The sequence below is a fragment of the Anarhichas minor genome, unplaced genomic scaffold (assembly GCF_050575085.1).
Source record: "Anarhichas minor isolate MPS153535 unplaced genomic scaffold, ASM5057508v1 ptg000017l, whole genome shotgun sequence".
Taxonomy (NCBI): domain Eukaryota; kingdom Metazoa; phylum Chordata; class Actinopteri; order Perciformes; family Anarhichadidae; genus Anarhichas; species Anarhichas minor.
In genome coordinates, this window is record NW_027466463.1 from 20,556,732 (window position 1) to 20,582,807 (window position 26,076).

Genomic DNA, 26,076 nt, shown 5'->3' on the forward strand with positions numbered 1-26,076 from the left:
TGGAGCGCCAGGAAGCTACGTAGCTCATTAGCTCATCAGCTTCTGTTCATTAAGAATCCGGTTTATTAAAAAGTAGGTTTTGGTAACATAAACATAGAGAAAGTTAAATTAGAGATAAAAGTCAGAAAATTACAACAACAATTATGAAGTATTGGAGCGTATTGTGCTGCGATGGGTACAGTGAGATCAGTGAGATTCGTCTTCGATCGTCTTTGTGAAGAGATTATGGAGAAAAGTGTCGATTTCTCTAAAGATATCAAACCGCTGGTGCGCGAGCTGAAAACAATCAGAACCATTATCGACAAGATGGCCTCCAGCGCCGTCGTGCGTCGTAGCCGGGCAAACCGCCAAGACTCTGACTTCCGTGGCCTCGATGGTGAAACTTCACATCGACTCTCGGATCGCCGAAGATCTGCCGCAGTTTGTTTCCAGAATTGAAGAAGCAGCGAAACAAATGAAGACAATCACAGAGGACATGGAGGAGATGAGCGCAGAAGTGGAGAAACTTTTGCTCTCACTGAGGCAGTGAAACCAGGAAGTGGACAAACCTGTTGATCTGCATTAAATACAGCATTAAAAGCACCTGAAGTGAAGATCACGTTGGTTGTGTTCATCTTTAAACAACACTCACACACTTCATAGTAACAGGAACCATGAACACTTCCTCTGGAAGTTTGTACCTGATAGAATGTTAAACTCATAGTATAGCATGTCGAAAAAAAGTCATGACAAGTAAAGTCATTTTATAAATAAAAAGAAATAAGCAAAGAAAAAAGAAAGTAATAAATAAGTCAGTCAGACGATGTGTAATTAAAAGGTTATAGTATATTATACCACATACATGTCATAAGAAATCAGTATACAACGTAAAACATTTTCTAACTGATCAGATACTTTGGTTTATGATCAAATATCCACCAAACCTCAGCCGGCGTTTACTGCTCAACCAACACGGCAGCTAAACACCGACATGCTGCATGAGTCGGTTTCCATCGATCACATCACAGCAAACAGGAACAGCACACCGAGTCAATAACGGTACAAAATGCTTTATTTGTTGAAAATGCAGAAGCAAAGTTACTCATTCTTACACTTCAGTATTAAAATAATTTAATTATATTACAAATCTTCAGCCTAAATCTGTGAGGAAGATGGACAGCGGTGATTAAGATGTTCTATTTAAAATAAAAGCAATTTTAAAAAATCAGGTCTAGAGCATTTTTAAGAGAAAACTATCAAAATGATTTACGAGTCGTCTGTCGGTCAAACTTTGTTGTGACTACGTTTGAAGATTGAAGCGTTAATGAAGCCCTCTTTCTTACAGGTCAGCTGAATTCTTCCGTGTAATTGTCTTAACGAGCTCTCGTGACATCCGCCGTCGTTAGCATCGAGCTAACAATCTTCCTCGTTAACAGTCGATCGTTCTAATCGCACGACGTTTTCTACGATCATCCCAAAGAGTTTACTTCTGTCAGAGAGACGCCTCGCTGTAACGCACAGACTTTGCATCTTCAAGCGTGCAGGAGACAAACACAGCTGCTCGTGTTGAGCTTTAGCAGCTGAAGCCTTCGCGGTGGTCCGCGGGGGGTTCTCAGAGGGAGATGTCCGAGGACACGTGGAGCTGTTGTCCCGGTTTCCACTTGGCGCTGCGTCTGCCGGCGTCCGTCCGTCTGTACGGCTGATTCCTTAAATCTGAGGACGAAGAACGGAACACACTGAGGACAAAACTCTTCAACACCTTTGTGTTGTAATATTAAGGTCCTTTAGGCAAAAGCACTAACAGCTCGCTGTGAAACAACTTCACGAATAGTTCGAGACAGTCGACACTTAACTCAAGTAAAAGTATGTAATTAGCAAAACAAAAAGTAAAAGTATTGATATCTTCTCTCATGTACAAATCATCAGGGCTGATGATTTTAAGAATGAAGTTGTAACATGATAAGAAAAAAGGTCACAAGATAAAGTTGTAATTTTGTGAGGAGAAACGTTTCAATAGGATAAAAACAAAACTTCAAAAGTGACTGATGCATGTATAGTTCAGATTAATTTATTTACAACATTCAGGGAATATTAAGGGCAGAAAATCTGATATTCTGAGAATAAAGTTGTAATAAGTTGAGAAAAACAAACAAATATGTGAATTTTGAAAGAGTTTAAAGGTGCAGTGAGAGAGAAACGGCTGCTCGTTCAGTGGAGTGGAAGAGAGAAGAAGAAGAAGAAGAAGACGTCACCTCGTCGCTGAAGACGGAGTCACAGAAGAGACGAGAGGAGCGTTTGGCAGAGCGAGCCGTGAAGGGCACGGACTTAAGAGCTGGAGACAGCAGAGAAACAACGGGGAGAGAGGAGGGACAAACAACACAGAGAAAGAGAGGAAGGAAGGCAAGGACAAATAAAAGAGAGGTTAGCCTTAAAAGAAAGAAAAGAGTGAAGATGTGAGTTTCCTAGAAGAGTAAACAGGAGGAGATGTTTAGTAATGTAGAGGGTTCATTTTATTTAGAGTCAATGGACCGTAAAGCAGGTGCACCTGTGATGATGTCCTCGATGGCTCCGTCCTTCCCCTCCCTCACCAGAGGAGACACCTGCCTCCTCTTCAGCTCTGCTATCAGGTCCATCTGTGGCAGTTTGGACGTCACACAGACCTGAAACAATCAAACGTGTCTAAATGTGACTTTCCTCTTTGAGCTGATGTCAGCTCCTTCTCGAGGATAATAACTCTTTCTCAAAGCGTGGAGCTCATTTTGGTAGTTTCGGCTGTGGAGCTTATTCATACGTCCCAAAATTGCTCATCAAAAATGTACCTCAAAGTGGGTCAGAAGAACATTGTAGAGGGCAGGAAATAAAAGCAGTCAACCAAGAACTTAAAGTCACTCGTTTTCATTTTGTGTTGATTCTGGCGCCCCCTGTGGGCTAAAGTGGTAGTGTTCCTGAGACTCCCTTTAGAAACGTCTCATGTTACTGCAGCAGGGTCTGACAGTCTCCTCCCCTCAGTCCTGGAGATTATAAAGTCCTAAATTTACAAGAAAACCTTCTTTTTTTTGTCGAGGAACCTGCTTCACTTCTCAGGGTTGGATTACTTATATTAGTACAGTATGTATGTATATTGTGTTAATAAGAAAAGACAAAGAACAGGAAAGAAAACACATGTTCATCAGCTGTTTGCACGACATTTTAAAGCGTTACCTTTTTCCCCGTGACTTCATGTTTAGGCGGAGTTGATGGAGCGTCACAGTTCAGGACTTGTTGTCTCGTCCTCTCGTTCTCCTGCTCGGCTTGCTGTCGGAGAGAAAGTCTTTTAAAACGTGTCTGCCTCTGAAGGTCTACTGATGAGCGGGGCATTAGCTCACTGATGGGCTGTAAGGAGCTGCTTTCTCTCCATTAGCAGCAACTCAGTGACTCCATTCATGCCGGGGATCAATAAGAGGAAGCGTCGTCTCACCTTGTATGCTTTGATGAACCTCACGAACACAGGGAAGAAGACGGAGGGCGGCGTGGTTTTAGAGTTCTCTCCAAAGTACTCCACGGCAGAGTCGTACACATCCTGGAAAACACGGACGTCAGTAAAACATACATACATCATGCAGTAACAGGTGGTTGATGTGTGTTTTGGTGGTCATTAAAGCTGACCTGGGCGGTTTTCCCATCAGCTATAAGCGAGTGGAGCAGCTCGGTGTTGCTGCTGAGGAACGTCTGCAGCACAGGATTGTCTTTCTCCACAGAGAACTCCCTCCTGGTGACCTCCATGCCTCTCTCCAGAGATCGCACGTCCTGCAGGATGCTGTCGAGAGAAACTACGAGAGCGAGCGAGGGAGAGAGAGAGCGAGAGGTTCAGCTCTACCTCCTTTATCAGCACTCGATGGTACGGGGATTCGATTGTTTGGTGTATAAATGCCGACGTAGAGGACGCACTGAGAGACAATCTGCACACAGGAAGGAATGTGAATGAAGTGATCAATGCTGGCGGAGCCTCAGTGGTCAGATAGATGTAAACATGGAGCTCTCAGTAGAAAACACGGTGCTAAAGGATCTCATCCTGGACGAGAGTCTTCAATACAATCTGGAGTCAGTATATATATATATATATATATATATATATATATATGTGTGTGTGTATATACTGTATGTATGTGTGTGTGTGTGTGTATTCATTGTAACTTGTGTTTGATTTAAAAAAATAATAATTAAAGTGATCTTTCTACTTTCATAACTCCTCATTAAACACATAACATTCACATCTGCACACGTGGGATTTCATTTTCAACCGTAGATCCGTTCAATTTAAACTAAAATAAATGATATTAAAGGTTTTTATTGAACGCCTCCGTTCGCGTGCTCACCCAGCGCCGCCTTGTCCAGGAAGTGCAGCTCTGTGAAGAAGGACCGGACGTCGGGGTATTTCTCCTGGATGATGCTGACGATGAAGTGCAGCAATGTCTGCTTCCGGTCTGTAGACTTGGTGTCCAACAGCTTCAGATAGTGAGAAATAAAAACAATTAAAAAACAAATGTTCAAAGGAAGCGATGAAGTAAAGAGTTTCAGGAGCTTTCTTGACTCACCAGATCTAAACTCTGCAGGCGGAAGCCGTACGCTGCCCCTCGCTTGCTGCTGTTCATGTAGTTTCCAAATGCTAAGATGATCTTTACGTCAGAAACAGACAGAAACTATGACGTCACAAAACTAAAATGACAACAACAAGTAGAATCGTCTGCATCATTCACATAGAAGAGCGCAGCCGACGTTGACTTAAAATGATAAGACACCAAAGAGCTGTGACTCCGCCTTCTCCCAAACTACAAATAAAAGGTTCTAAAGCAAATACTTTAACTGTTCAACCAGAGAAAGTCAAAAGGAAAGAGCGACACTTGCTAAACACTGGAGTCTTTATACCATCATGTAAAAAACAGTAAAACATAAAAGGCCTTTTCTACGGTGGCCCTGAGAGCTCAAAGCACTGCAAATTAAAAAAACAAACATATGCAAAAAGACAAAACACACACGTGAATGTGGAAACATCTTCACAAACACATTCATGTGCCGTATTTAGAAAAAGCGCTGCAAGTAGCTCACAACACAACAGGAACTGTTTCCTGGGGACGCTTAAGAGTGACGCACACGCGCTGTTGTTGGTTTGTGGATTATGAAGTTATTTAAGTCGTCTATCAGTCATTGTGATGGCATGATTTAGATATTGTTTATAAATCTGAAGGCTAACTCTACATTAACTGCTGATATCTGTTTTATTTTAGGTCATTTTCCAACAGACAGACATCAGTGACTTCATAAATCACAAACCGGCCGTGTGCAACACTCTTTAAAGACTAAATGCTGCTCATGTGACGTTAAGTTGGTGAAGATGTTTCATCCTTTGCTCCTGAACTCTTCATTCATAATTATTAATAATGAGTGCGTTGAGCTCTCAGGGCCACCGTACTTCTCTCTTCAGTGAGAACTGTTTCTACAACAAACGACAATCTGCACTAAAGTGAAGAGATCTTAAACGTCAGCTTCTTTTCTTTTCACATTCAGAGATGGTTGTTTATGAGCAGTATGTTTATAGTTTAGGTTTCCATCGCTCCCTGAACATGAAATTAACTGATGAACTAAACACGACGTGAAGCAGAGTCACGGTCAGAAAAGTAAAAACACAATAAAAACAATAAACTCTTCTGTTCTCACCTCCAGGACTTTCTTCAGCTTGCTGGAGGATTTGATCGACATCGAGGCGGCGATGATGGCGTTCAGTTGCTGCCAGAAAGAGATGAAAACTGTTGAGATCGTTGTTGGTTTGTAAACACAGATCCAAGATGTCTGACATCAGCAGATTAAAGTGATGTTTGATTTACATTGAGCCTCGTCGTGTGTTCAGTTCTTCAAGATGAAATGTTAAAGTGTTTTTCTGATTGTTTTTAGTTTATTTGTCTTGCTGTGTGTTTGTGTAATATTGTTTTTGTTCATATGTAGAGTCTTTTAACTTATTTACTGATCTTTATATTTTCTTGTTTTATTGATACTGTAAATTGCTGGGAGGAAGAATATCGATCACTTTGTGGAAGCTAATGAGAATCCAAATAAAGAATAAATAAATAAACAAACACGTGGTCCTTGAATGTCTGAAATATTATGTTCTCAACAATAAGTAATGGGAGTTATAGAAAACCAATCTTTTCTTGCGGGACTATTTCCTGGCGGAGGTATACATTTGTGATGGCGCTGACTCGTGAACCCACCGGCTGTACTAGCTGGACGCTCTCGCTGAAGTTGCCCACGAAGGTGAGCGTGCTGATGCGCTGCGAGAGCCGCGGGATCTTGCTGAAGCGCACCATGAAGCGGTCCTCCTCGCTGAGCTCGTCCAGGGGCCTCCCGTCGCACTCGTAGCCGTGGATGAGCTTCGTCTCGTACTCCGAGGGGATGAAGCGCTCCAGCAGCTCCAGGAAGTCCAGACTCAGAGCCCTCTGGTTGTACCTGTGGGGGGCCGGCAGTGCGGTCACTTACTGGTGTGAGGTAATAAAAACCAGTACCAATGCTGGTTACATGAGTCGGGTACGTACGTCTCGATTGCACAGCAGATATCGGATGCAGCCACTCCTTCCTTGCGCAGAGTGATGGCCAGGTTCTTGGCCCTGTTGGGCTCCATCAGAGACACTTTACTGGGGGTCTTGTGGGCCAGTTTCATCTTGAGGGTCCCCAGTTCTACAGGGGCCGACTGAGCCTTGGTCTTGAACTGCTCCTCAAAAGTCTCCATGTTGAGCTCCTGAGAAAGACGAAGGCGAGGAAAGAGAGAGAGAGAAATATGCAGGGACGGGATTAACAACTGATGGATGTAGTTCATTCTTTTTGGGGATAATAAACATAGTTCACAGTAGACATGTTGGTTTGTTACAGCAGGAAACGCTCAGGTGTAAGAGTCACACCTGGTGGACCAGAGCCTCTGTTTTTTCTGCTACAAGAAATGTAAATTGATTTATTTTTGTTTGTTAGAAGCCAAAACAGAAGTATATTCAGAAGACTGGAGTCTGGCTTCAGCATTACTGATTAGAGTTAAGAGGATTTCTATAAGCTTCTTAATTTAATGTTTCATAACAAACCTGATGGTGTAAAGGCTGACGATCAGACTGCTGCTTTCACAGCCAATGAAGGTTTTAATAACGGTTGTATTGTCTGTAACGGGACGGGACCGACGGGACCGACGGGACCATTGGAGGAAATATTCAGAGGAAAAAAGTTTAATATTCTCTGAGATTAAAGTCGTACATTTGCAAGAAAAAACTCGGAAAAGCTTCATTTTGTAAGGATGGATCAACGTCATCACACCGAGCAGCCGTGTATTCTTGTATTATACCTGCAGTGGATTAATTAATCAAATTATAATTAATAATCTGATTTATCAAAAAGGAGATAATCATGATTGTAGCTCAGAATCACCTCGTTAGATGTTTCTGTGAATTGGGCCGATTGAGAAGAAAACAACAAACTCCAGTTTTTAGTTCTTTAATTTGCGAGTGTTTGTTTTTCTTGTGAATTTACAGCTTTTATCTCAGAAAGTCTGTTTTTTCTGAGAACATTAAACCCCTCCCCCCGCATTAAACCCCTCCCCCTGCATTAAACCCCTCCCCCCGAATTAAACCCCTCCCCCCGCATTAAACCCCTCCCCCCGCATTAAACCCCTTCCCCCGCATTAAACCCCCGCTCCGTAATGAATTATTTATTATAATACGTCGTCGTAGAGGGGGGCTCTATGTGGATGCTTAGTATTTATTTTGTTTTAAAAGAAAAAAAACAATAAACAAACTTAATTTAATAAAAATAAAATAAGTATATCAATACATTTAGAACCGACTGTGAGAATCAGAATGGATGTTTAGTGTAAGCAGCACGTGGACACAAACAGACAGTAGAACCAGGAAGAGGTCAAACCTCTAAGACGTTCTCGTCGTCCAGCTCGTTGAAGACGGTTCCGGCCACCTGGTTGGACTTGAGGGCCTGCCAGTTCAACAGCGGCATGCGGTATTTGGTTTGAATGGGCTTCTTCTTTTTACAACCTGGAGAGAAAGAGTTCAACAATATTCAATCCGAATTATTCTACTTACATATTGGCTATATTTCTCTGATCATTGCTGTTATTTTTCATGGTCTCACGTTGTCATTATCTGCTTTTATCGTGTTGTTTTATCGTCTTTGCTATATTTGATTGAACAGAACGTTAACTGTTTTAAGCGTGCTCTATAAATACATTTGGATCGGTTGCTTTTTTTCCTGCAACATAAACAGTTTTACCACTTCGGGCATCTAAAAACAATGTAAATAAAATACCGTGTTAAAGGATCTCGACCTAAAGAGTCTGTGAATCGTTAGCGGATCGCTAACAGTCTGCTGTAAACACCTGGTCAACCTTTAGAAACACAAAGGTTCACCTCAAGCTGTTACTGTTGGTTTAAATCAGTGATAGTTTCAGATAAAAGAAAAATATTATTCCTGCTCAATCTTCTCTGCCGCCCCCCCCCCCCCCCCCCCCCCCCCCCCTCTGATTGAGGACTCACCTGAGCTGCCATCAGTCAGATCTCCTGATAGATGGGTCGTACCACCTCCTGGAGGAAGAAGGGGGGGTGGAGCCGCTGGTGGTGGAGGAGGAGGAGGAGTTCCAGTTAAGTCTGGAGGAGGAGGAGGTGGAGGAGGAGGAGGTGGAGGAGGAGGAGGAGGAGGAGCTTGTACTGTCACCGACTGCAGAGGAGCCTCAGAGAGCGGAGGCTGAGGGTCTGAGGATGGAGGAGAGGCCTCGAGGTTTTCACCCGAATCTGCTTCTTCTTTAGCTGTCGAGGAACAACGAGACCTTTCATCTCTGTACATTCATAGAGTGGAGTCATAAAACCTCAACATAGTAGTTATCTTGCAATAACTTCCTTAATATTTTCTTGAAAAGCTTCCTGGAAAAGTACGTCATTTGATGCCGATTATAAGAAAAACAGAGAAAAAGTTCTGAAAGAATTCTTAGAAACTTTATACATCGGAAGATAAACTGTAGATACGAGGTTCTAAACTAACGGCCCAGAAAATATTTAGAGTTTATAATTAGATCTGGTCAGCAAAGACGTTTACATATTTCTATTTTTCCAGAGTCGCAAGGCTGCGAAATCTGAATAAAAAACAAATGTTTGAAGAAATTTTACATGAACCTTTTAAGCGTGGGACACTTCAAAATAGATGTTAGCTTCAATAGCTTCAAGAGAACTGAAATAGTGATTATTTTATCGTGGAGATCGACTCTGACCTTCCTGCTGGATGGCGGGGACCACCTGGATGTCCAGGTGTCCAGAGGAGGAGCGCTCCATTCGGACCAGCCCCTGCTCCACCAGAGCCTGAACTTTCACCTCCAGCTCCCTCAGGGCCTCGGTGGATCGATCCCTCTCTCTCTCCCTCTCTCTCTCCCTCTCTCTCTGCCGCTCACGTTCCAGCTCTCTCTCTCGTTCTCGCTGCTGCAGGAGAGTCACCTGGGAGCCGGATTCACGGAGACTCTCCTACGATGCACAAGACACAAACAGGAAACAGTTATATATAACCTAACTATATAACCAGCGTCATGTGTTCTCAGTATGTCTGATGTGTCGTATATTAAGATTGGTGAAGGAAAACTACAGTTTACTATAACAGGACTTTCAATGTTGCAGCTCTGGACCAGACGGCAACCTCCGGTTCTAAAGAGTGAAGCTGATGCTTCATGTCTTAAAGCTGCATTCTCTCTAGTGTCCACCAGGGGGCGACTCCTCTGGTTGTATAGAAGTCTATGAGAAAATGACTCTACTTCTCTCTTGATTTATTACCTCAGTAAACATTGTAAACATGAGTTTATGGTCTCAATCTCTAGTTTCAAGTCTTCTTCAATACAGCATGATGTTCATTTAGTACATTATGGTCCATTTAGAGTCAAACAGACCATAAAGCAGGGGATGCTTTAGGGCGGGGCTACACGGTGATTGACAGGTCTCAAGTTGTACTGTTGCTTTAATAAATATTCAGAGGAGGAACTCTACCTTTAGGAGCTCCACTTCTTTTGTGGTCTGAATGAGCTTCTTCTCCATCTCCGACATGTTCTCCATCGCCTCCCTCTCGCTCTCCTGAAGCCTGGAGCTCAGCTGCGACATAAAAATTCATGCATTGAGATTTCCTCCATACATTCTATGTGTGTGTGTGTGTGTGTGTGTGTGTGTGTGTGTGTGTGTGTGCAGTATATCTACCAGTGTGTTGTGCTCCTGCAGCTCCTCCATGTGCTCCAGCAGAGCGTTCTTGGTCTCTGCATCCTCCAGCAGAGCTCCCACATCAAACACGTTGTCCAGATAGGCCTGAATCTGCACCAGCAGCCGGTCGCTCTCCGTGAACTTCAACCTCTGCGGATTCAAACAAGTTACACAAAGAGTCCTGCCTGCATGATAAATACACAACGTCCACGTTTTAAGGTTTCTGTTTGAAGTGACTGAAAGGGTCGGAGGTCAAACTTGCCTCGAGGTAGTCGTCCAGCCCGTGCTGAGTGAACTCGTACTGGAGGTGGACTCTGAAGTTCATGTTTTCCACCGAGTGGACCACAATGTTGATGAACTGCATACAGGCCACCTGGTGGACAGACAGAGGAAATACTTCATCTTTACATCTTGTGATCCGTTTTCTTCTCTCCTGTGTTTTTGACTTCACGTTTTACCAGGAAAATATTTTTAAATTGCTAATATATATATTTAGTTTCATCTGTGAAAAATATGTCGTTATTTTATTTATAAAAACTTTCCAACACACAATAATATCTGTACTTTGTGAAGCGAACACGGAGAAATTAAAGCTCACCTGGAAGAAAACAGAATGCTTTTATTCCTATTTAGAACATGAGGTAACGGTGCACTTCAGCCTCTTGTGGCCGTAAAGAGTATTACAACAACAAACGCTTAAAAGATTATCCCGGCAAAACAAATGTTCCCGCCTGCTCTCTATAGAAAAAAATCAAATTTTAATCAAATTTATGACTACAGCTTTGATTATTTTGGTTGGTAATGAAATCAGGGTGAGAATATAAATGTCTAAAGATAAATGACCAGAAAGCAATCAAAACACAGAAACTTAATTTACTATTTTGATAAATTGATTTATCTTTTTCAGTAATTTATTAAGCAAAAAATACCAAAGAAATGTTATAATCTACATTTCCTTTTTCTTGACTTGATAGTAAACTGAATATATTTGGTCTTTAGACTTTCAGTTGAAATAAAAAAAGACATTTATTGACGTCAGGCTGTGCTAGGGTTAGGGTTGGGTTAGGAGGTTAGGGTTAGGTTAGGGTTAGTCCCCAGACCATCATCAATGCTTTAAACTGCTCTCTTTGTAGATCTTTACATGAAATCACACGAGAGAGAGTTTCTCTTCAGCGTTACCATGAAGTCGATGTTGCTGTCTTCGTGGCTGAAATACTCCATGAGATTCTCGAAGCGACTCTTCTCTCCACACACCTGAAAAAAAAACCAGGAAACAGAATCAGGATAATTAATGTCAGATCACAGCAGAGTGAAGCCACAGATGATTAAATAATCAACTTCTTTCTCTTTCTTTTGTGTTTTTGTGATTAATTGTTGATGCGTAAAAAAAGTCCTTTGAGACATGATTCTGATGAAGGATTAGAAAAATAAAACCTGCATTATGTCTCCACATGTACACACATGGGGGCAGTGTGCTCACAGTAAGTCCAGACGATATTACAGTAATGCATCCATCCATCCATCCATCCATCCATCCATCCATCCATCCATCCATCCATCCATCCATCTATCCATCCATCCATCCATCCATCCATCCATCCATCCATCCATCCATCCATCCATCCATCCATCCATCCATCCATCCATCCATCCATCTATCCATCCATCCATCCATCCATCCATCCATCCATCCATCCATCCATCCATCCATCCATCCATCCATCCATCCATCCATCCATCCATCCATCTATCTGTGTAAATCAGCTATATTCCAGCAAACATGTGATCTAATTAAACAGTAAAGTGTCGACAGAGGAGGATGATTCAGCAGTTGCTTGTTGTGAGTAAAGTTTCAGGTTCAGTTGAGTTCAGGGACGAACAGAAACGATGGCAACAATAACACCAGTGCAGGAGAACTGCAACAGTCCAGTGTGCTCTTCTGTCTGCACAACTTGAACAAGGCTTCGCTATGTGTTCGAGGACAAAATAATGTGGCTAAATTATAATTGTGTTTTTACTAACAGCTCAGCAGATCTCCTGTCCCCCCCCCCTCCCCCTTTCTGCCCACTCATGTCCTGCTTAATAATGCAGCACGCCAACCTCACAGCCTGCAGAACCCAAAACAAAGCCCACGTTCTGCTACTGAGGGACACATAAGCCGGCTGCTGGCTCCGTGCCCGCCTGCCTCCACTCTACGACCGATCCATCGCTGCCTCCATCTTTCCTCTCGCCCACACACGCTTCAGTTATGCAAAAAACAAAACACGCGCCACTCGCTGTGATGCTCAAGTCACCGCTGTGGTAACTGATGAACTCATCAACCAGGAGAGGGGAGGACTGGTCACCTAGTTTTCTTTTTCTTTATTAAATTCTATATGTTTTTTCTATATTTCATTTTTGTTTTAATGACCTCGACTCGATAGAGAACAATAAGAACGGGCTGAATGTCGACTTGTGAAAGAACCGTTTACTGCGTATTGAGCATCTTTCTACGATGTGTTCTGGCTCAAGTGCTCAGTCAGGAGATGGATTTCAAATGACAAACTAGGAAACATCCTCAGCAGAGAAGACATCTTGTATTCAATTCAGCAAATTAAAATCTATTTGTTTAGATTTCTGTCCTTAAATTTAAATAACAACATCTAATGGAACTTGTTGTAAGTGCGTCTCGAGATGTGGATCCAGACAGCAGCCTTCCTTGTTGCAGGGCAGGTTTCAAACACCGTTGACTAATAATAGAGCCTCCTGGTTCAGGTCTGTGCTCCTGTCTGTCTGCGTTGTTGCGGCTGCAGGAGGCGATCTGTTGGCAACAGTTGCTGCTTTCTCAGACGCGAGAAGGCCAAGGAGAGGTCAGAGGCGACTCAACAAGTGTTCCACATATTTACGCCTCTTCAGTCAGTATCCGTTTGGCGGCGGGACAACTGGGCCGAGCAGCTGACGGACAGGAGGGGGGGGGGGGGGTTCCCCTTAACCAGCTTTTCCGTGCATTAGAGGACGACTGGTATGCGGGTGCTGTAACACTGATACCGCCTCTCTATGTTAAGCATCAGACCAGTTTAGAATAATGTTGGTTGAGTCGTCCCTGCTGCAGTGATAGAGGTCTTCGTGGAAACAGTGAACTTTGATGGATGATGGGACGCAACACTACCTGCTCTTATTTACAAACTACTCAAAAACACCAGAACTGTCCTCTCAGTCAAATCTCAGCTTAGACTTATTGATCCGCTCCTGAGAGCTGGATATCAAACGGTACCGACTGCAATGTGTCTGTAACCTTGTTTTAACTATTTAATCGTCTTTCTTTATTTCCATAGTTCCTCATTTGTAAATACAATTTGTAATTTTTAGATTCATATTTGATAACATGCCTCATTTCAACTTAATACGGCAGCGTCGTTATTGTTTATACACAAACATTTATTATATATTCATAGAAAGGTTTAAAGACCTCTTTGAAGTTGTCGAAGGCGGACAGGATGATGTCGTGACCTCCTCTCACCAAACACACGGCGGCCAGCAGCTCCAGCACCAACGCCTTCGTCCTGAGGAGCACAAATGTAACTTTACTCTTGATAAATCAGGTATTCTCTGCATTCATCCAGCTGACGGAGTTAACTTCAAGTTAAGTGAAGTCGTGACATCGAAGTGAGCTCACAGTCAACACAGACGTTAAGGTTACCTCGGGTTTCTGTTGTTGAGGCTGAGCGTGATCTCGTTGACGCAGCGAGGATGCTTCATCACCTGGTTGAACCCAGACTGACCACACACACACACACACACACACACACACACACACACACACACACACACACACACACACACACACACACACACACACACACACACACACACCAAAATGTCAATAGAAGCTACAAGAGTGACTAATGTTTAAAATAAACTACATGACTTGTATTCTTCTTCTTGTTATTTGACTCCTGCTGTCATTTAAAGTATAATTCAACCTCATTAAATGTTTAAATGTTTAATTTAAAAGTCAATGTCTGTCAGGAAAATAAAATGTAATTATAGAATCAGATAATTATGTACTTTTTGTTTCCACTGCATTGTATTTCTTAATAAAAATATCAAACAAAAACAATGTATGCACCATACACCAAATGTTTATATATATTTGCCGAAAATTATGAGATAGTGAGTTAAAATATTTAGATCGTAATAATATACAATATTGTGACTCTAAGTCTTAAACATATTAAAGGCCATGAGACAGAGATTTGCTGCTGTTTTCACATACCTGGTAGTTCATGATGGCTCGCAGACACATGATGCAGAGATGAACGTCGTCGGTCTGGCTCACAGCTCGAGAGCTCCTCTGGACTTTCCTGTTTTGGAGAGAGTTGAATCTGCAGGTGAGAGACGCTGCGGTTACGTTCTTGTCCCTACGTCTTCACTCAAATATCTTTATTAACTAATTAGTAAACATGAAAAACATAATCCATACAGCCATCATCTACATCCCATAATGACAATAAGGTAAAGTACACAGGAAAGTCAAAATGAGTCAAACTGTAAACTTTGTTTCACGATAAGTTTGAGTGTCACATTCACGCTCAAACGTGTGATAAAGAAACACACGTGCAGTCTGAACCAGAGTCCACCGGGCTATGACAAGAATGCAGTCGCTTCAGATCAGAGAGATTACATGTCGAACAGTGTGTGTGTGTGTGTGTGTGTGTGTGTGTGTGTGTGTGTGTGTTCACGTTACAACTTCATCTGCTGTGCGACATTTTAAAACCTACAGAGATCATTGCACTCGGTTTGAAAACACTGCTGTCAGAATTACATCATTACATCACTGTGCTGCTAACGTTACTAGCGCTCCTGCTCTATCGGTTGTTCACAATGTAGCGTCATCAGGGATCGACGATTAGAAGGCATTCATACCAATCCCCTGATCGCATATTTATAATGAATATTCCTAAAGTAAAACTTTATTTTAGGGGGGATCATGGCATAACTGCGGTCCGATACAGCACCACTGTAGAGTTTGTCATTTTTATTTGGGACATCAAGCTTCACATGAGTCCATCAAACCTCTCAGCCACTCTGTACGCACCTCACTGTGAAGGCCTTGCTGGCCTTGGAGGCGCTGTGAGTGGGTGAGTTGCTGGCACTTCTGCTCAGATCCTCCACGGACTTCTCCACGTTTTTTTTATCTGTGGGCACCGTGCCGTTGTCCAAAGTGTCCGCCTCATACCTGCGAGCCAAAAGAATCAGAGTTCACACGGGAAGATAAGAGACGAACATAGTTAGGCCTAACCCAACAAATACCGGTATGTCCAGCTGATACCTACGTGACAGCACTGTGGGCGAAGGACAGATAATCCACAAGAACGTCTAAACCGTGGTTCTCCTCGTTGAGGAACTCCTGAGCCCAGCTGCAAAGACCAAATACATGAGATATGGAACGACAAACACACGTTATCAAGAGCTCTGCATCTTTAAAACATGTTGAATTTAATTCATGATGTCTAAATATGTGTTTTACATTTATATTTTTCCTTTCTTCTATTTAACGTATCGTTTGTCACGTATTTATTTGTATTTATTGGATTGTTGGCCACAGATTACTTAGTTTTTGTGCTTATTTTGATGTTTGTTTTTCTCCTTATGTTGAGCGTTGGCTTATTGAACTCTTGTCACATTTCTTACTTTTTATATTATCTTATGAAGTCTTACGTGTGTGCAAATAACAAAACACATTTTAGGATTATAAAACTACAAACTACAAACACACTGTTGCATTTTCTATTTAATGCAGGAACAAATAATTACAAGAAGAAACTAATGTATCCAAGAAGCTTTTCAAAGGTTTTTGTTTCAATGAAAGTGTTGCTGTAATGTATTCACACAGAGACAAACATCACTTTAATTAAAATCTCCTTCAGAGGCTCAAGTAGGTTTTTAAAACTTTTGTCAGAGTTTTCACTTTGTGTGATATAATCAGACAAAGCCTTGGAGGATTGGAGGGAGACTCACCCGATGTAATTAGTCCTCAGGGAAATCTCCAACTCTCTGAGGACCTGAGTGGATTCCTGGACGCGTCTCTTAAACTGACAGGAGGGAAGTTGTAAAGTCAGTAAACGCCTCATTATTCAGAAAATGTAAAAGATGCCGGGCAGTTCTGTTTACTGATCTGTAGCTTGAATTTAAGAAGCAATCACACTAAAAAGAAAAAAACCTTCCTGCCAGTGAAACAAGCAACAAACATTGTTTATCTAAAAAGCACGATCAAAGAGTGACACAGAAGTCCTTCATGGTCATTTCATATCACAATAAATCCCATTAATAAAAACTCCGACATGATCTCCTGATTCCAATCAAATCAAATCATAAATCCTTCCATAAACCTTCTGACCAGGATGTGAAACATCACATTGCTTCTTTTGTTACCTTCATCCAATTTAAAAATGTTACCCGAGTCAGCTTTTTTCACTGGACATTTTTAACGTCTGCAAAGCATCTTTTAAAAATGACAATATTTACTGTACGCTGAGGTGATTCAAGAGGAAACTGAGTGGAAGTGTAGAAATGACGGACGATTCAAGTTTGAAACAGACTAGAGATCAGATACCTGAATGACTCGTGTTTTTGGGGAATAGAACGGTTTTGGTTTTGTTTTGGACAAAAATGGCTGCTACAAAAATGGCTATTAATCAGTCTTTCACATCTTCAACAGCGCACACACAGGGTGCTCTTGCTGTTCTGGTTCTGGTTGGGTGTAAAAGAAACCATCAGTCTGGGTGCTTCACACCTGTTGTTGGGTTCATCTGATCCGGAACAATGGAAGAGAAGTTACTCCGTTGTATTTCATCGCTGCTCCGGTTCCTGTTCACGCTGACGGGACGTCGTACAGACTGACAGGTGACTCGTTGATTGGACTTCAGGACACACGTGGTGAAATTAAATTCACTTTGATGCTTCTGATGCTTATTTGTGTTCTTTGATTAATACCTGACTATAAGCATTATTAGTATTAGCTTTTGACCTCTTAATCAGGTAATAAAACCTTTGCTGACGTGCTTATATACGTGACATTAAATACAGATCAATACGACTGCTTCCTGAACAGAGTTTTACAATCAGCAGATGATTTATTCGTAGTTAAAGCTGTTGAAATCTTGCTAAAGTCACAGTAGTTTGCAATCACACCACAAACAAACTGCACCAGTCTGTTTGGAAGCGGGCCGAGACCTTTTAGAGTGTTAATGTGCTTTACTGGCATGAATGTACCAAGGACAATAATGAGATTATAAAGAAAAAGAATACGGTAAAATTCATATAATAAAGAAAATAGCAGGAAACAATTGCTCTGTGTGATAAAAGACTTTTGTGAAATCATTTTTCACACCAAACAGAAACTGAAGGTTTGAGCTGAGACGTGAGTCCGTTGGGTCGTACCTTCCGACTGACTCCTCCGTGATCCAGGTGACTCTTCAGCTTCTCCAGATAAGCCGATGGTGGATTCTTCACTTGAAACCGCTCCTGAAGATGCAGAGAAACACACACACACAGAGATCTATAATTATATCTGATTGCGGTACTGCATTAAGGGGGGGCCGGAGGGCAGTTTGATTACACAGCGTCTTTTATGCAAATGTGTTGGATCTCAACAAGCTTCCAGGAATTATTCTACTGCGGTGCAGCGGTTTTACATCACAAACACTTCAGCTGTAACGGTTTGTCCGTTTTGTAAAAAAATCATCAGTAACAGCTTTCAAAGATTGGCTTCCATCTTTGTGCAGTTATAATTATGATGTATAATTTGAGCAGAGTGAGCGGTGTCCTCTGTCACTCTCCCGTCACGGTGTTCTGGACCTCCCTATGGTTACTCCGGTGACGTACAGTGTTAATGAGCTTCCTCCCGTGTGCGTTTGTGATGTTTGGTAATGACATTACGTCACTACATCGATCGCCCTACACTGCACATAGAAAGCCATTGATTGTCCTCTTTCTTTGTTAAGTAACCAGAGAGACGATATGCATGATGACTGAGGGGATCTAGAGAGCAGACCCACCTGGTCACAGATCAGGTCCCACTTCTTCTCGTTGTCGTACTGACTGAGGATCTTCACTTTGTCTGGAGGAAGATTCATCGTGTTCTGAAAACAGAGGGAAAGATGCAGAATTTGTTAAAGACATGACTCCAGTGAGAATCGTCATTAGTCCTATTGGAGTCACTCGTCTGGTGCTGAGTCATGACTCCATGAGTCAGACGTCGCTGACCAATATCGGTTCAGTCTGCAGGTCTGTTGTCACAACAGTTGTGTTACGGATGCTGTTACTCATCACGTCCTCACAAACAGACGTCAGATCAGTCTCAGTATCAGCGAAAGCACACAGAAGAATTCACAAATATATTGTTACTTTTGTTTACATTTATACACGATGAAAACTATTTTTGTGGAGAAAGTCATTTGTAAATAAAACACAAAACGCATCTGTGAATCCTTCTGTGTGCATTCATTAGTTCTGAGCCTGATCTGACTCCATAGTAACAACACATGACTAGATTAAGAACATTTGAATTGCATATTAATAACGCTGCTTTGTGTGCAACATCATCTCTAAACAGAAAGCCGATGCTGCACTTTGATGAAGTGCTCGTCCTAAACTCTTGAGTGTCAGCTGATGGGGTCAACGACAACGTTGTTTGTGTGGATGACAAAAAAAATACTCACCACACACATTAATACACATTAATACACCCGTCGTGGTGTCCCATATTACAGACACATCAGCTGAACTAATTATAACCCACACATGAAACTGGGCTAGTCGACAGGAGACGCCCACACACTCAGCTAACTCCTCACTTTGTTTCAAAGCTACATCTCTTTATCGGTTTCTCCTCTTCATCCTCACACCTCCTGAAGAAGAGCGACTCCTTCACGAGGTCATCGAGACGGACTCTGAGTAAATGTCCAGCAGTCGGTACTTAGTGCTGATTGTACTTTACCTCCGGGCCTCAGCTGAACCGCATAAAACAGCTTTTAAATCGGACTTTTGTTCTTTTATTATATGAAGTAGTTATACAATCATTTCCCTGAGGTACAAGCCGATGCAGTCTAAATACTGGAACACATGGAAGTCTACTGTGCAGACATTAGCGTGCCGAGTTTAAAAACGGGCACAGTGGGTTCCACTTCAATAAATCAATGCTGCTGTGAGGCTGGATGTGAACCTGATAAATCAGGCCTGAGGATCAATGCTGGTTATATTTGACCTGCTGGATCACAGAGAAACAAGCTTACTTCACTCTGCTGCACATTTACAGTATTTATTAATGACATTAAAGAATCACGAGTAGAAAAGGGACTTTTGGAAAAACATCTTAAGGTTTTATTTATGATTAAAAACTCTAATGTGCTTCATCAGAACAGTGTGGATGTGGCTTGATTGACAGAGACCAACTTACATCTGTGAGAATATTGTCATATTTGTCCAACAATGTCAAACGGACAGTTTAGCAACATGGGTCAGAATATCCCAACTGGTATTTTGTTGGTGAGCAAAACAGAAGTCGAAGGTTATGTTCCCACTACGAGCGACAAAAGCAACAGAACGGCAATGGTATAAGCTGACGAGTGAAGCCAATGCTTCATGTGTTAAAGCTGCATTCTCTCTAGTGTCCACCAGGGGGCGACTCCTCTGGTTGTATAGAAGTCTATGAGAAAATGACTCTACTTCTCTCTTGATTTATTACCTCAGTAAACATTGTAAACATGAGTTTATGGTCTCAATCTCTAGTTTCAAGTCTTCTTCAATACAGCATGATGTTCATTTAGTACATTATGCTCCATTTAGAGTCAAACAGACCATAAAGCAGGGGATGCTTTAGGGCGGGGCTACACGGTGATTGACAGGTATCTATCTACCAGAGATGTATACGGCATCTCTACGTCACTCCTCCTTAATCCAAATATGGTCACTTCCTGTTCACCGGTTGCAAAAAAGTCAAGATGGCGACAACCGAAACGCAGAACTCGAGGCTTCAAAACACACAAACTAATGAATGACGTCCCGACGACTACGTCCACTTCTTACAGTCTGTGGTTCACGCTGGAATCTGATTTTGGCCACATTTCAAAAATTATGCAAAAAGCCAAACAAATAAAATTGTATGCGAGCAATAAGCCAGAATCGAGCACTAAGGTTTGCAGTGTGATCAGCTTGTCCCATTTATGTCCAAACCCAGTACAACATGTTGTAAAATGAGGACATGAATGTTCGTGATAAGTGTGAAAGCAAGTTGTCACACTCAAATTAACACTCTCGCCATGACAACCTGCACAATAACTGCCTCCGTGTGCTCAAGGATCACAAATCCCTCCAACTCTGCTTCAACATGCTGATTTAAGCGGCATTAAAAAGTTAAAATCAGCGACCTTTACGCCTGCTGTTAGCACACACACACACACACCGTCAAAACATTATTGGAAACAACAGCTGTGAATTCAAGAGGCTGAGACTGTTAGCAGGAAGACGACGTGTTGAATCCGGCAGACAGAAGAAGTGGGACGTGCAGAGACGCGTTCCTGCATTTCTAAACGTGCTGACGGTCCCCAAAGGACGGATCAATGAAACGTCATGTGAACAGGAACAAGCTGCGTCTGCAGCAGTGGATGAATAATTACTGTCCTCCTTCGTCTCCCCGTTCAACCCGACTAACAGTACAACGCTGAGTCTGTTGCATCACATGTGATCACAGGGAAACACATTTAAGGATCGATACATCTATTTAATAAAGGGAAAGGCTAAGTGCACTGCATTTCATTATCTGGTGTAAATGTCATCCTGATAAAATCATGTTTAAAGAAATGAAATGCATATTAATGTCTGGTGTGAAAGTGTAAGTCAAGATCTCAGACTGAAGTGGACGAAGTCACCGTGAAGTCACCTGTTGGTTTGTGGACTAATGTTTTGAAGCCTCGAGTTCAGCATTTTGTTTAAGTTTTCTGCCATCGCCATCTTGGTTTTTGGAACCAGAAGTGACATGAGGGGGTGGAGGTTATACTGGGCTATGCTATTGCCTGGCTACCGGTATTGCTGCTGACAGCGTTCTTGGGGGGGACGTGCCCATTGGTTGCACCGCCTGGTGAAGATATGGCTTTAAAGATCTTCTTTGTAGAGATAACATCCCTGATGTTGTGATCATTCGGATGAAGCTAACAGTTTAACAAAAAACTGCTAACAAGTGAGTAAATGTTATCTCCTTTCCTCTGCGTCTGTAAATACAGTACACAAATCCACAGATGTATATTTACAAGTCCACCCACTGCCGCGTTCCCTGTTGGGAAATATGCAAAGTGTTATGCAAAACAGTGGGGGGGGGGGGGGGGGGGGGGGGTGCTCCAAGTAAATTTGGATTTGACTGGCGTCATCAGAGTCACATGCAGCACAGCACTGTGAGGACTTCTGCTGCTCCGATATTGATTTTCTCAGTTTGAAAGCACTGCAGTGGCATCGCACAAATCCATCACAATATGAGTGAAACATCAATAAGAGCTGCTCATAAAACAAATAGAAAAACACTGGCTTTTTTAAAGCACGTAAATACTGCATGTTCACATGCAAATGTGAGCACACACACATATTGTCCTCCACCTCCCAAAGCCACACCTGTGAGGGAAAGTCCGACACGTTGAGCCTCTGCAGAATGAGACCAGGGACGGTTTGCAGCATCCCTCACTGTTACCTCCTCACTCACAGGCTGGTTTGTATGCAGACGGAGTATCTTCTCCATTTAGAACAGGAGATTTTGCTATGCAGACTCAGCAGAAGACGAGTGTGTGGGGGGGGGGGGGGGGGGGCTGTTTGGTGGAAGAGATGATCTATATGTTGTGGGATAGGATGGCGCTGAAGCAAAAAGGCACACTTGTTCAGCAGAGGGTGGGAGGAGACATGATGTATCAGATGCAGCAAACAGTTAAACTGCAGCAGAGTGATGCCTGTTTGGGTTTGCACATGAGAGACAGCTCATGAGAGACTGCACATGAGAGACAGCTCATGAGAGACAGCTCATGAGAGACTGCACATGAGAGACTGCACATGAGAGACTGCACATGAGAGACTGCACATGAGAGACTGCACATGAGAGACTGCACATGAGAGACTGCACATGAGAGACTGCACATGAGAGACTGCACATGAGAGACAGCTCATGAGAGACTGCACATGAGAGACAGCACATGAGAGACTGCTCATGAGAGACTGCACATGAGAGACTGCACATGAGAGACTGCTCATGAGAGACTGCTCATGAGAGACTGTACATGAGAGACAGCTCATGAGAGACAGCACATGAGAGACTGCACATGAGAGACTGCACATGAGAGACTGCTCATGAGAGACTGTACATGAGAGACAGCTCATGAGAGACAGCACATGAGAGACTGCACATGAGACAGCTCATGAGAGACTGCACATGAGAGACTGCACATGAGAGACTGCTCATGAGAGACTGCACATGAGAGACAGCTCATGAGAGACTGCACATGAGAGACTGCTCATGAGAGACTGCACATGAGAGACAGTACATGAGAGACTGCACATGAGAGACTGCACATGAGAGACTGCACATGCTCGAGCAGGAACAAAAAGCTGCAGCCGCTGGCACAAGACGTATGCTGCTGTCACATTAATTCATTGCAGTGGTCATCCCACGACCCCGCTGCACCGCCTGCACACACAAATCAGTCCACTGCAACACACACTCAATGTACTGTATATATACACACTGTGAGTAAAGACATCATATGCAAACAGCTGTCTCCATGCAAAACAAGAGACAAGAATAGAGGCTTTATCTGCTTTAGGTGAGGAGGTCTCGTATAGTCGGTCAGCATGGATCAGACATGTTGAAACAGGTATAAATACATTCTGACTGATATAAATGCAGTATTTTGTGAATACACCATCTGACTATCTCTCTTTTTTCTGTATTTGATGTGGGGCTGTTTTTCTTGGTTTGGACGCCTCAGTTTGGAAATCTTAGCAAACTTTGTTGATAAAGACTTACTCTTATATGTTATTAAACCTCAAATCAGCTCAACATGATGTCACATCCCATCATGCACCTCTCAGACAAAAGGAATGTGGCTCATCATACAAGTCGTCCGGCCACATGTTGAACATAGCTGCTTTGTCTCTGCCACAGATCTTTCTCTGACTGTCACCATGAAGGCATGAGGGTTGTCACCACGTAACAAACATCTCAGTGAAGGAAGTCACGGAGAGAAAATCAAGTTGTGGTCGAGGAATGATGGTCGCTGGCTTTGACTCCGAGTCATGGGGGAAGTCCAGGCAATAAAATACGCACGTAAAGTTTTATCTAGCATGAGGTGTTGCTATATTCTTCGCTACAAAAGCCTGAAACACCCAAAGTCAGCGAAAGTGATAAACAATAAAACCACAAGTGAGACTACGAGCGTTAATCTGCTGCTAAAGCAGCTGATGTTGAACCCAACGGGGTCACACTATTCCTCTGATCTACAGGTGGCAGAAACGCAGCAGTGAAGGCAGTGAAGAAGAAGTCTTCTTGCAAAGATTTTAAAGTGTTTTAAGAGGAAAAGAAGTCAATTAAATAATTGTTTAAGACCACAAGGATTGAGGTGTTTTAGTGACCAACACAGAATGTAAACATGACTTTCGTTTGTTTATGAGAAAACTCCTTTTAGTGCGATATAAACAAAATAAAGCACGAAACGAATAATATCTAGACTTGTAGAGTGTGTCAAAACAAAAAACACTAGTTTTGACAATGACATTATATCGTCTCATTTCAAGGCCTTTAAACACTGGGGGTGTGTTTTCTTTCACGCTTCAATATATGTTTCCAGTCACGAGTACTTTCACACAGAAAGGGAAGATTATGCAGCAAAAAAAGCAACGTGATTATTATTTTTTTGTTGTTGTTTCTCAGCCAATCAAAAGCGTAGACTGTGTTGTACAACAACACAGAAGCCCGCTGCCGGTATGAATTATGATGCGAAATATTTGCAGGTGAGTAACTGGAAATAACAATTTATTTTTATGGACTTTGCTTTTACGCACCGGGACATTAATTCATGTTGAAACAGGAAAGACACAAACAGTTGCCGCAGTTTACTTCCTCTTGATTGGGACTCAGCAGGCGGCAACCTCTGGTTGTTCCGAGTGAAGCCGATGCTGAATTGTCTTAAAGCTGCATTCTCTCTAGTGTCCACCAGGGGGCGACTCCTCTGGTTGTATAGAAGTCTATGAGAAAATGACTCTACTTCTCTCTTGATTTATTACCTCAGTAAACATTGTAAACATGAGTTTATGGTCTCAATCTCTAGTTTCAAGTCTTCTTCAATACAGCATGATGTTCATTTAGTACATTATGGTCCATTTAGAGTCAAACAGACCATAAAGCAGGGGATGCTTTAGGGCGGGGCTACACGGTGATTGACAGGTCTCTACCAGAGACGTATACGGCGTCTCTACGTCACTCCTCCTCAGTCCAGATATGGTCACTTCTGTTTGTCGGTTACAAACAAAACAACAACATGGCGACGGCCGTAATCAAAGATGGCCACGGCTTCAAAACATCAGTCCACAAACCAATGAGTGATGTCACGATGACTACATCCACTTTTACAGTCATTTAGCAGATGCTTTTATCCAAAGCGACTTACAATTCAGATTATATCACATTTCTACACCGTAGGCACAGCTACAGGAGCAATTTTGGGGTTAAGTGTCTTGCTCAAGGACACATCGACATGCGACTAGCAGAGCCGGAGTTGGGGTTCGAACCGCCGACCCTCTGATTGAAAGACGGCCCTGCTATCCACTTAGCCACGATCGCCCACAACTTCTTTTATACGGACTCTGGGCCTTAGAGGCTCAGACCAAACCAAGTAGACCCAATGTGTGTCCACATACTTTTGGCCACATGATGTAAAACTCTTTGTAACATTTGACCTTCTCTAAATGTAATCTCATGAAATAAATCATCATAAAGAAGTTAATCTGAGCTGAAATTGAATCTGTGATGAAAAAAAAGAAGTAAAGTTTAGCTGCACCTTTTATTAAATTGTAAACAACCCGCCCCCCCCCCCCTTCATTCTTCTGCAGTGAGCCTAATGCTGCAGTAAGCTCCAGTATAAAGGACCTCTTATGTATCTTTCCACAGCGGCATTGTGTACCTGGCACTGTGGTAAGCTTGTCCTGAGGACGTGCACATTTCCAACATATTCCAAATTCTTTGTTATCTTTTTGCAGTGTGTTCGCCTGCTGCTCTGTGTCACAACTCACCAGCACTGCACCAAAGCGTTGCTCCAGTTCCTCCTCGGGTGGCATCGGGAGTTTGAGCCCCGTTTGTCTCTGGGGGCCCGTGGAGCCCGGAGGGGCCACAGACGATGCCGCCGCCTTGCCCTCCTTTCCTTGAGGCACCTCCATGCTTCCTGCTGCGTTTCCCATGATTGTCAATACAATAGATCCAAGAAATACTCCCCAAAAAAACCTGCTTCCGCTAAAAAGATGATAATAAAAAGTATTTTGTATTTATTTATTCAAAGTTTGAGGCTTTGGCCCGTGACCTTTCGTTATTTCCATGACCCCCCCACCACAGTCTGTTGACTCAAGCGCCGCTCATTACTCGTCCATGATTCTCAAACCAGGAGAAAGCAGCGGGGTGAAATCCACCCCTGCCTCTGAATGAGATCCTGAAGCATTATGAAACCCTAGAGAGAGGGGAAGGGGATATCCTAAAGAGTGACAGGCCGAGTGACAGCTGAGTGAAAGAGGGAAAAAAGGGGGAGGAGGAGGTAAAGAGTTCAGAGGACGAGGCTGCAAAAGAGAA

The 26,076-nt window shown here is 42.7% G+C and overlaps 1 protein-coding gene across 1 annotated transcript; it reads right to left on the reverse strand.

Annotated features, from left to right (window-relative positions):
- LOC142951374 (formin-like protein 1) lies at positions 1-25,837 on the reverse strand. The gene is made up of 26 exons (XM_076092878.1): positions 25,530-25,837; positions 18,266-18,349; positions 17,649-17,732; positions 16,227-16,300; positions 15,542-15,625; positions 15,304-15,444; positions 14,482-14,590; positions 13,906-13,982; positions 13,675-13,768; positions 11,406-11,480; positions 10,489-10,599; positions 10,227-10,376; positions 10,023-10,124; positions 9,263-9,509; positions 8,535-8,804; positions 7,912-8,036; positions 6,546-6,748; positions 6,225-6,459; positions 5,674-5,742; positions 4,554-4,634; positions 4,335-4,464; positions 3,625-3,788; positions 3,437-3,538; positions 3,181-3,273; positions 2,525-2,639; positions 1-1,692 (listed from the first exon to the last, which is right to left on the reverse strand). The coding sequence occupies exons 1-26, from the start codon at positions 25,692-25,694 to the stop codon at positions 1,592-1,594; spliced, it is 3,285 nt and encodes a 1,094-aa protein (XP_075948993.1). The 5' UTR covers positions 25,695-25,837; the 3' UTR covers positions 1-1,591.
- Positions 25,838-26,076: the final 239 nt, after the last annotated feature.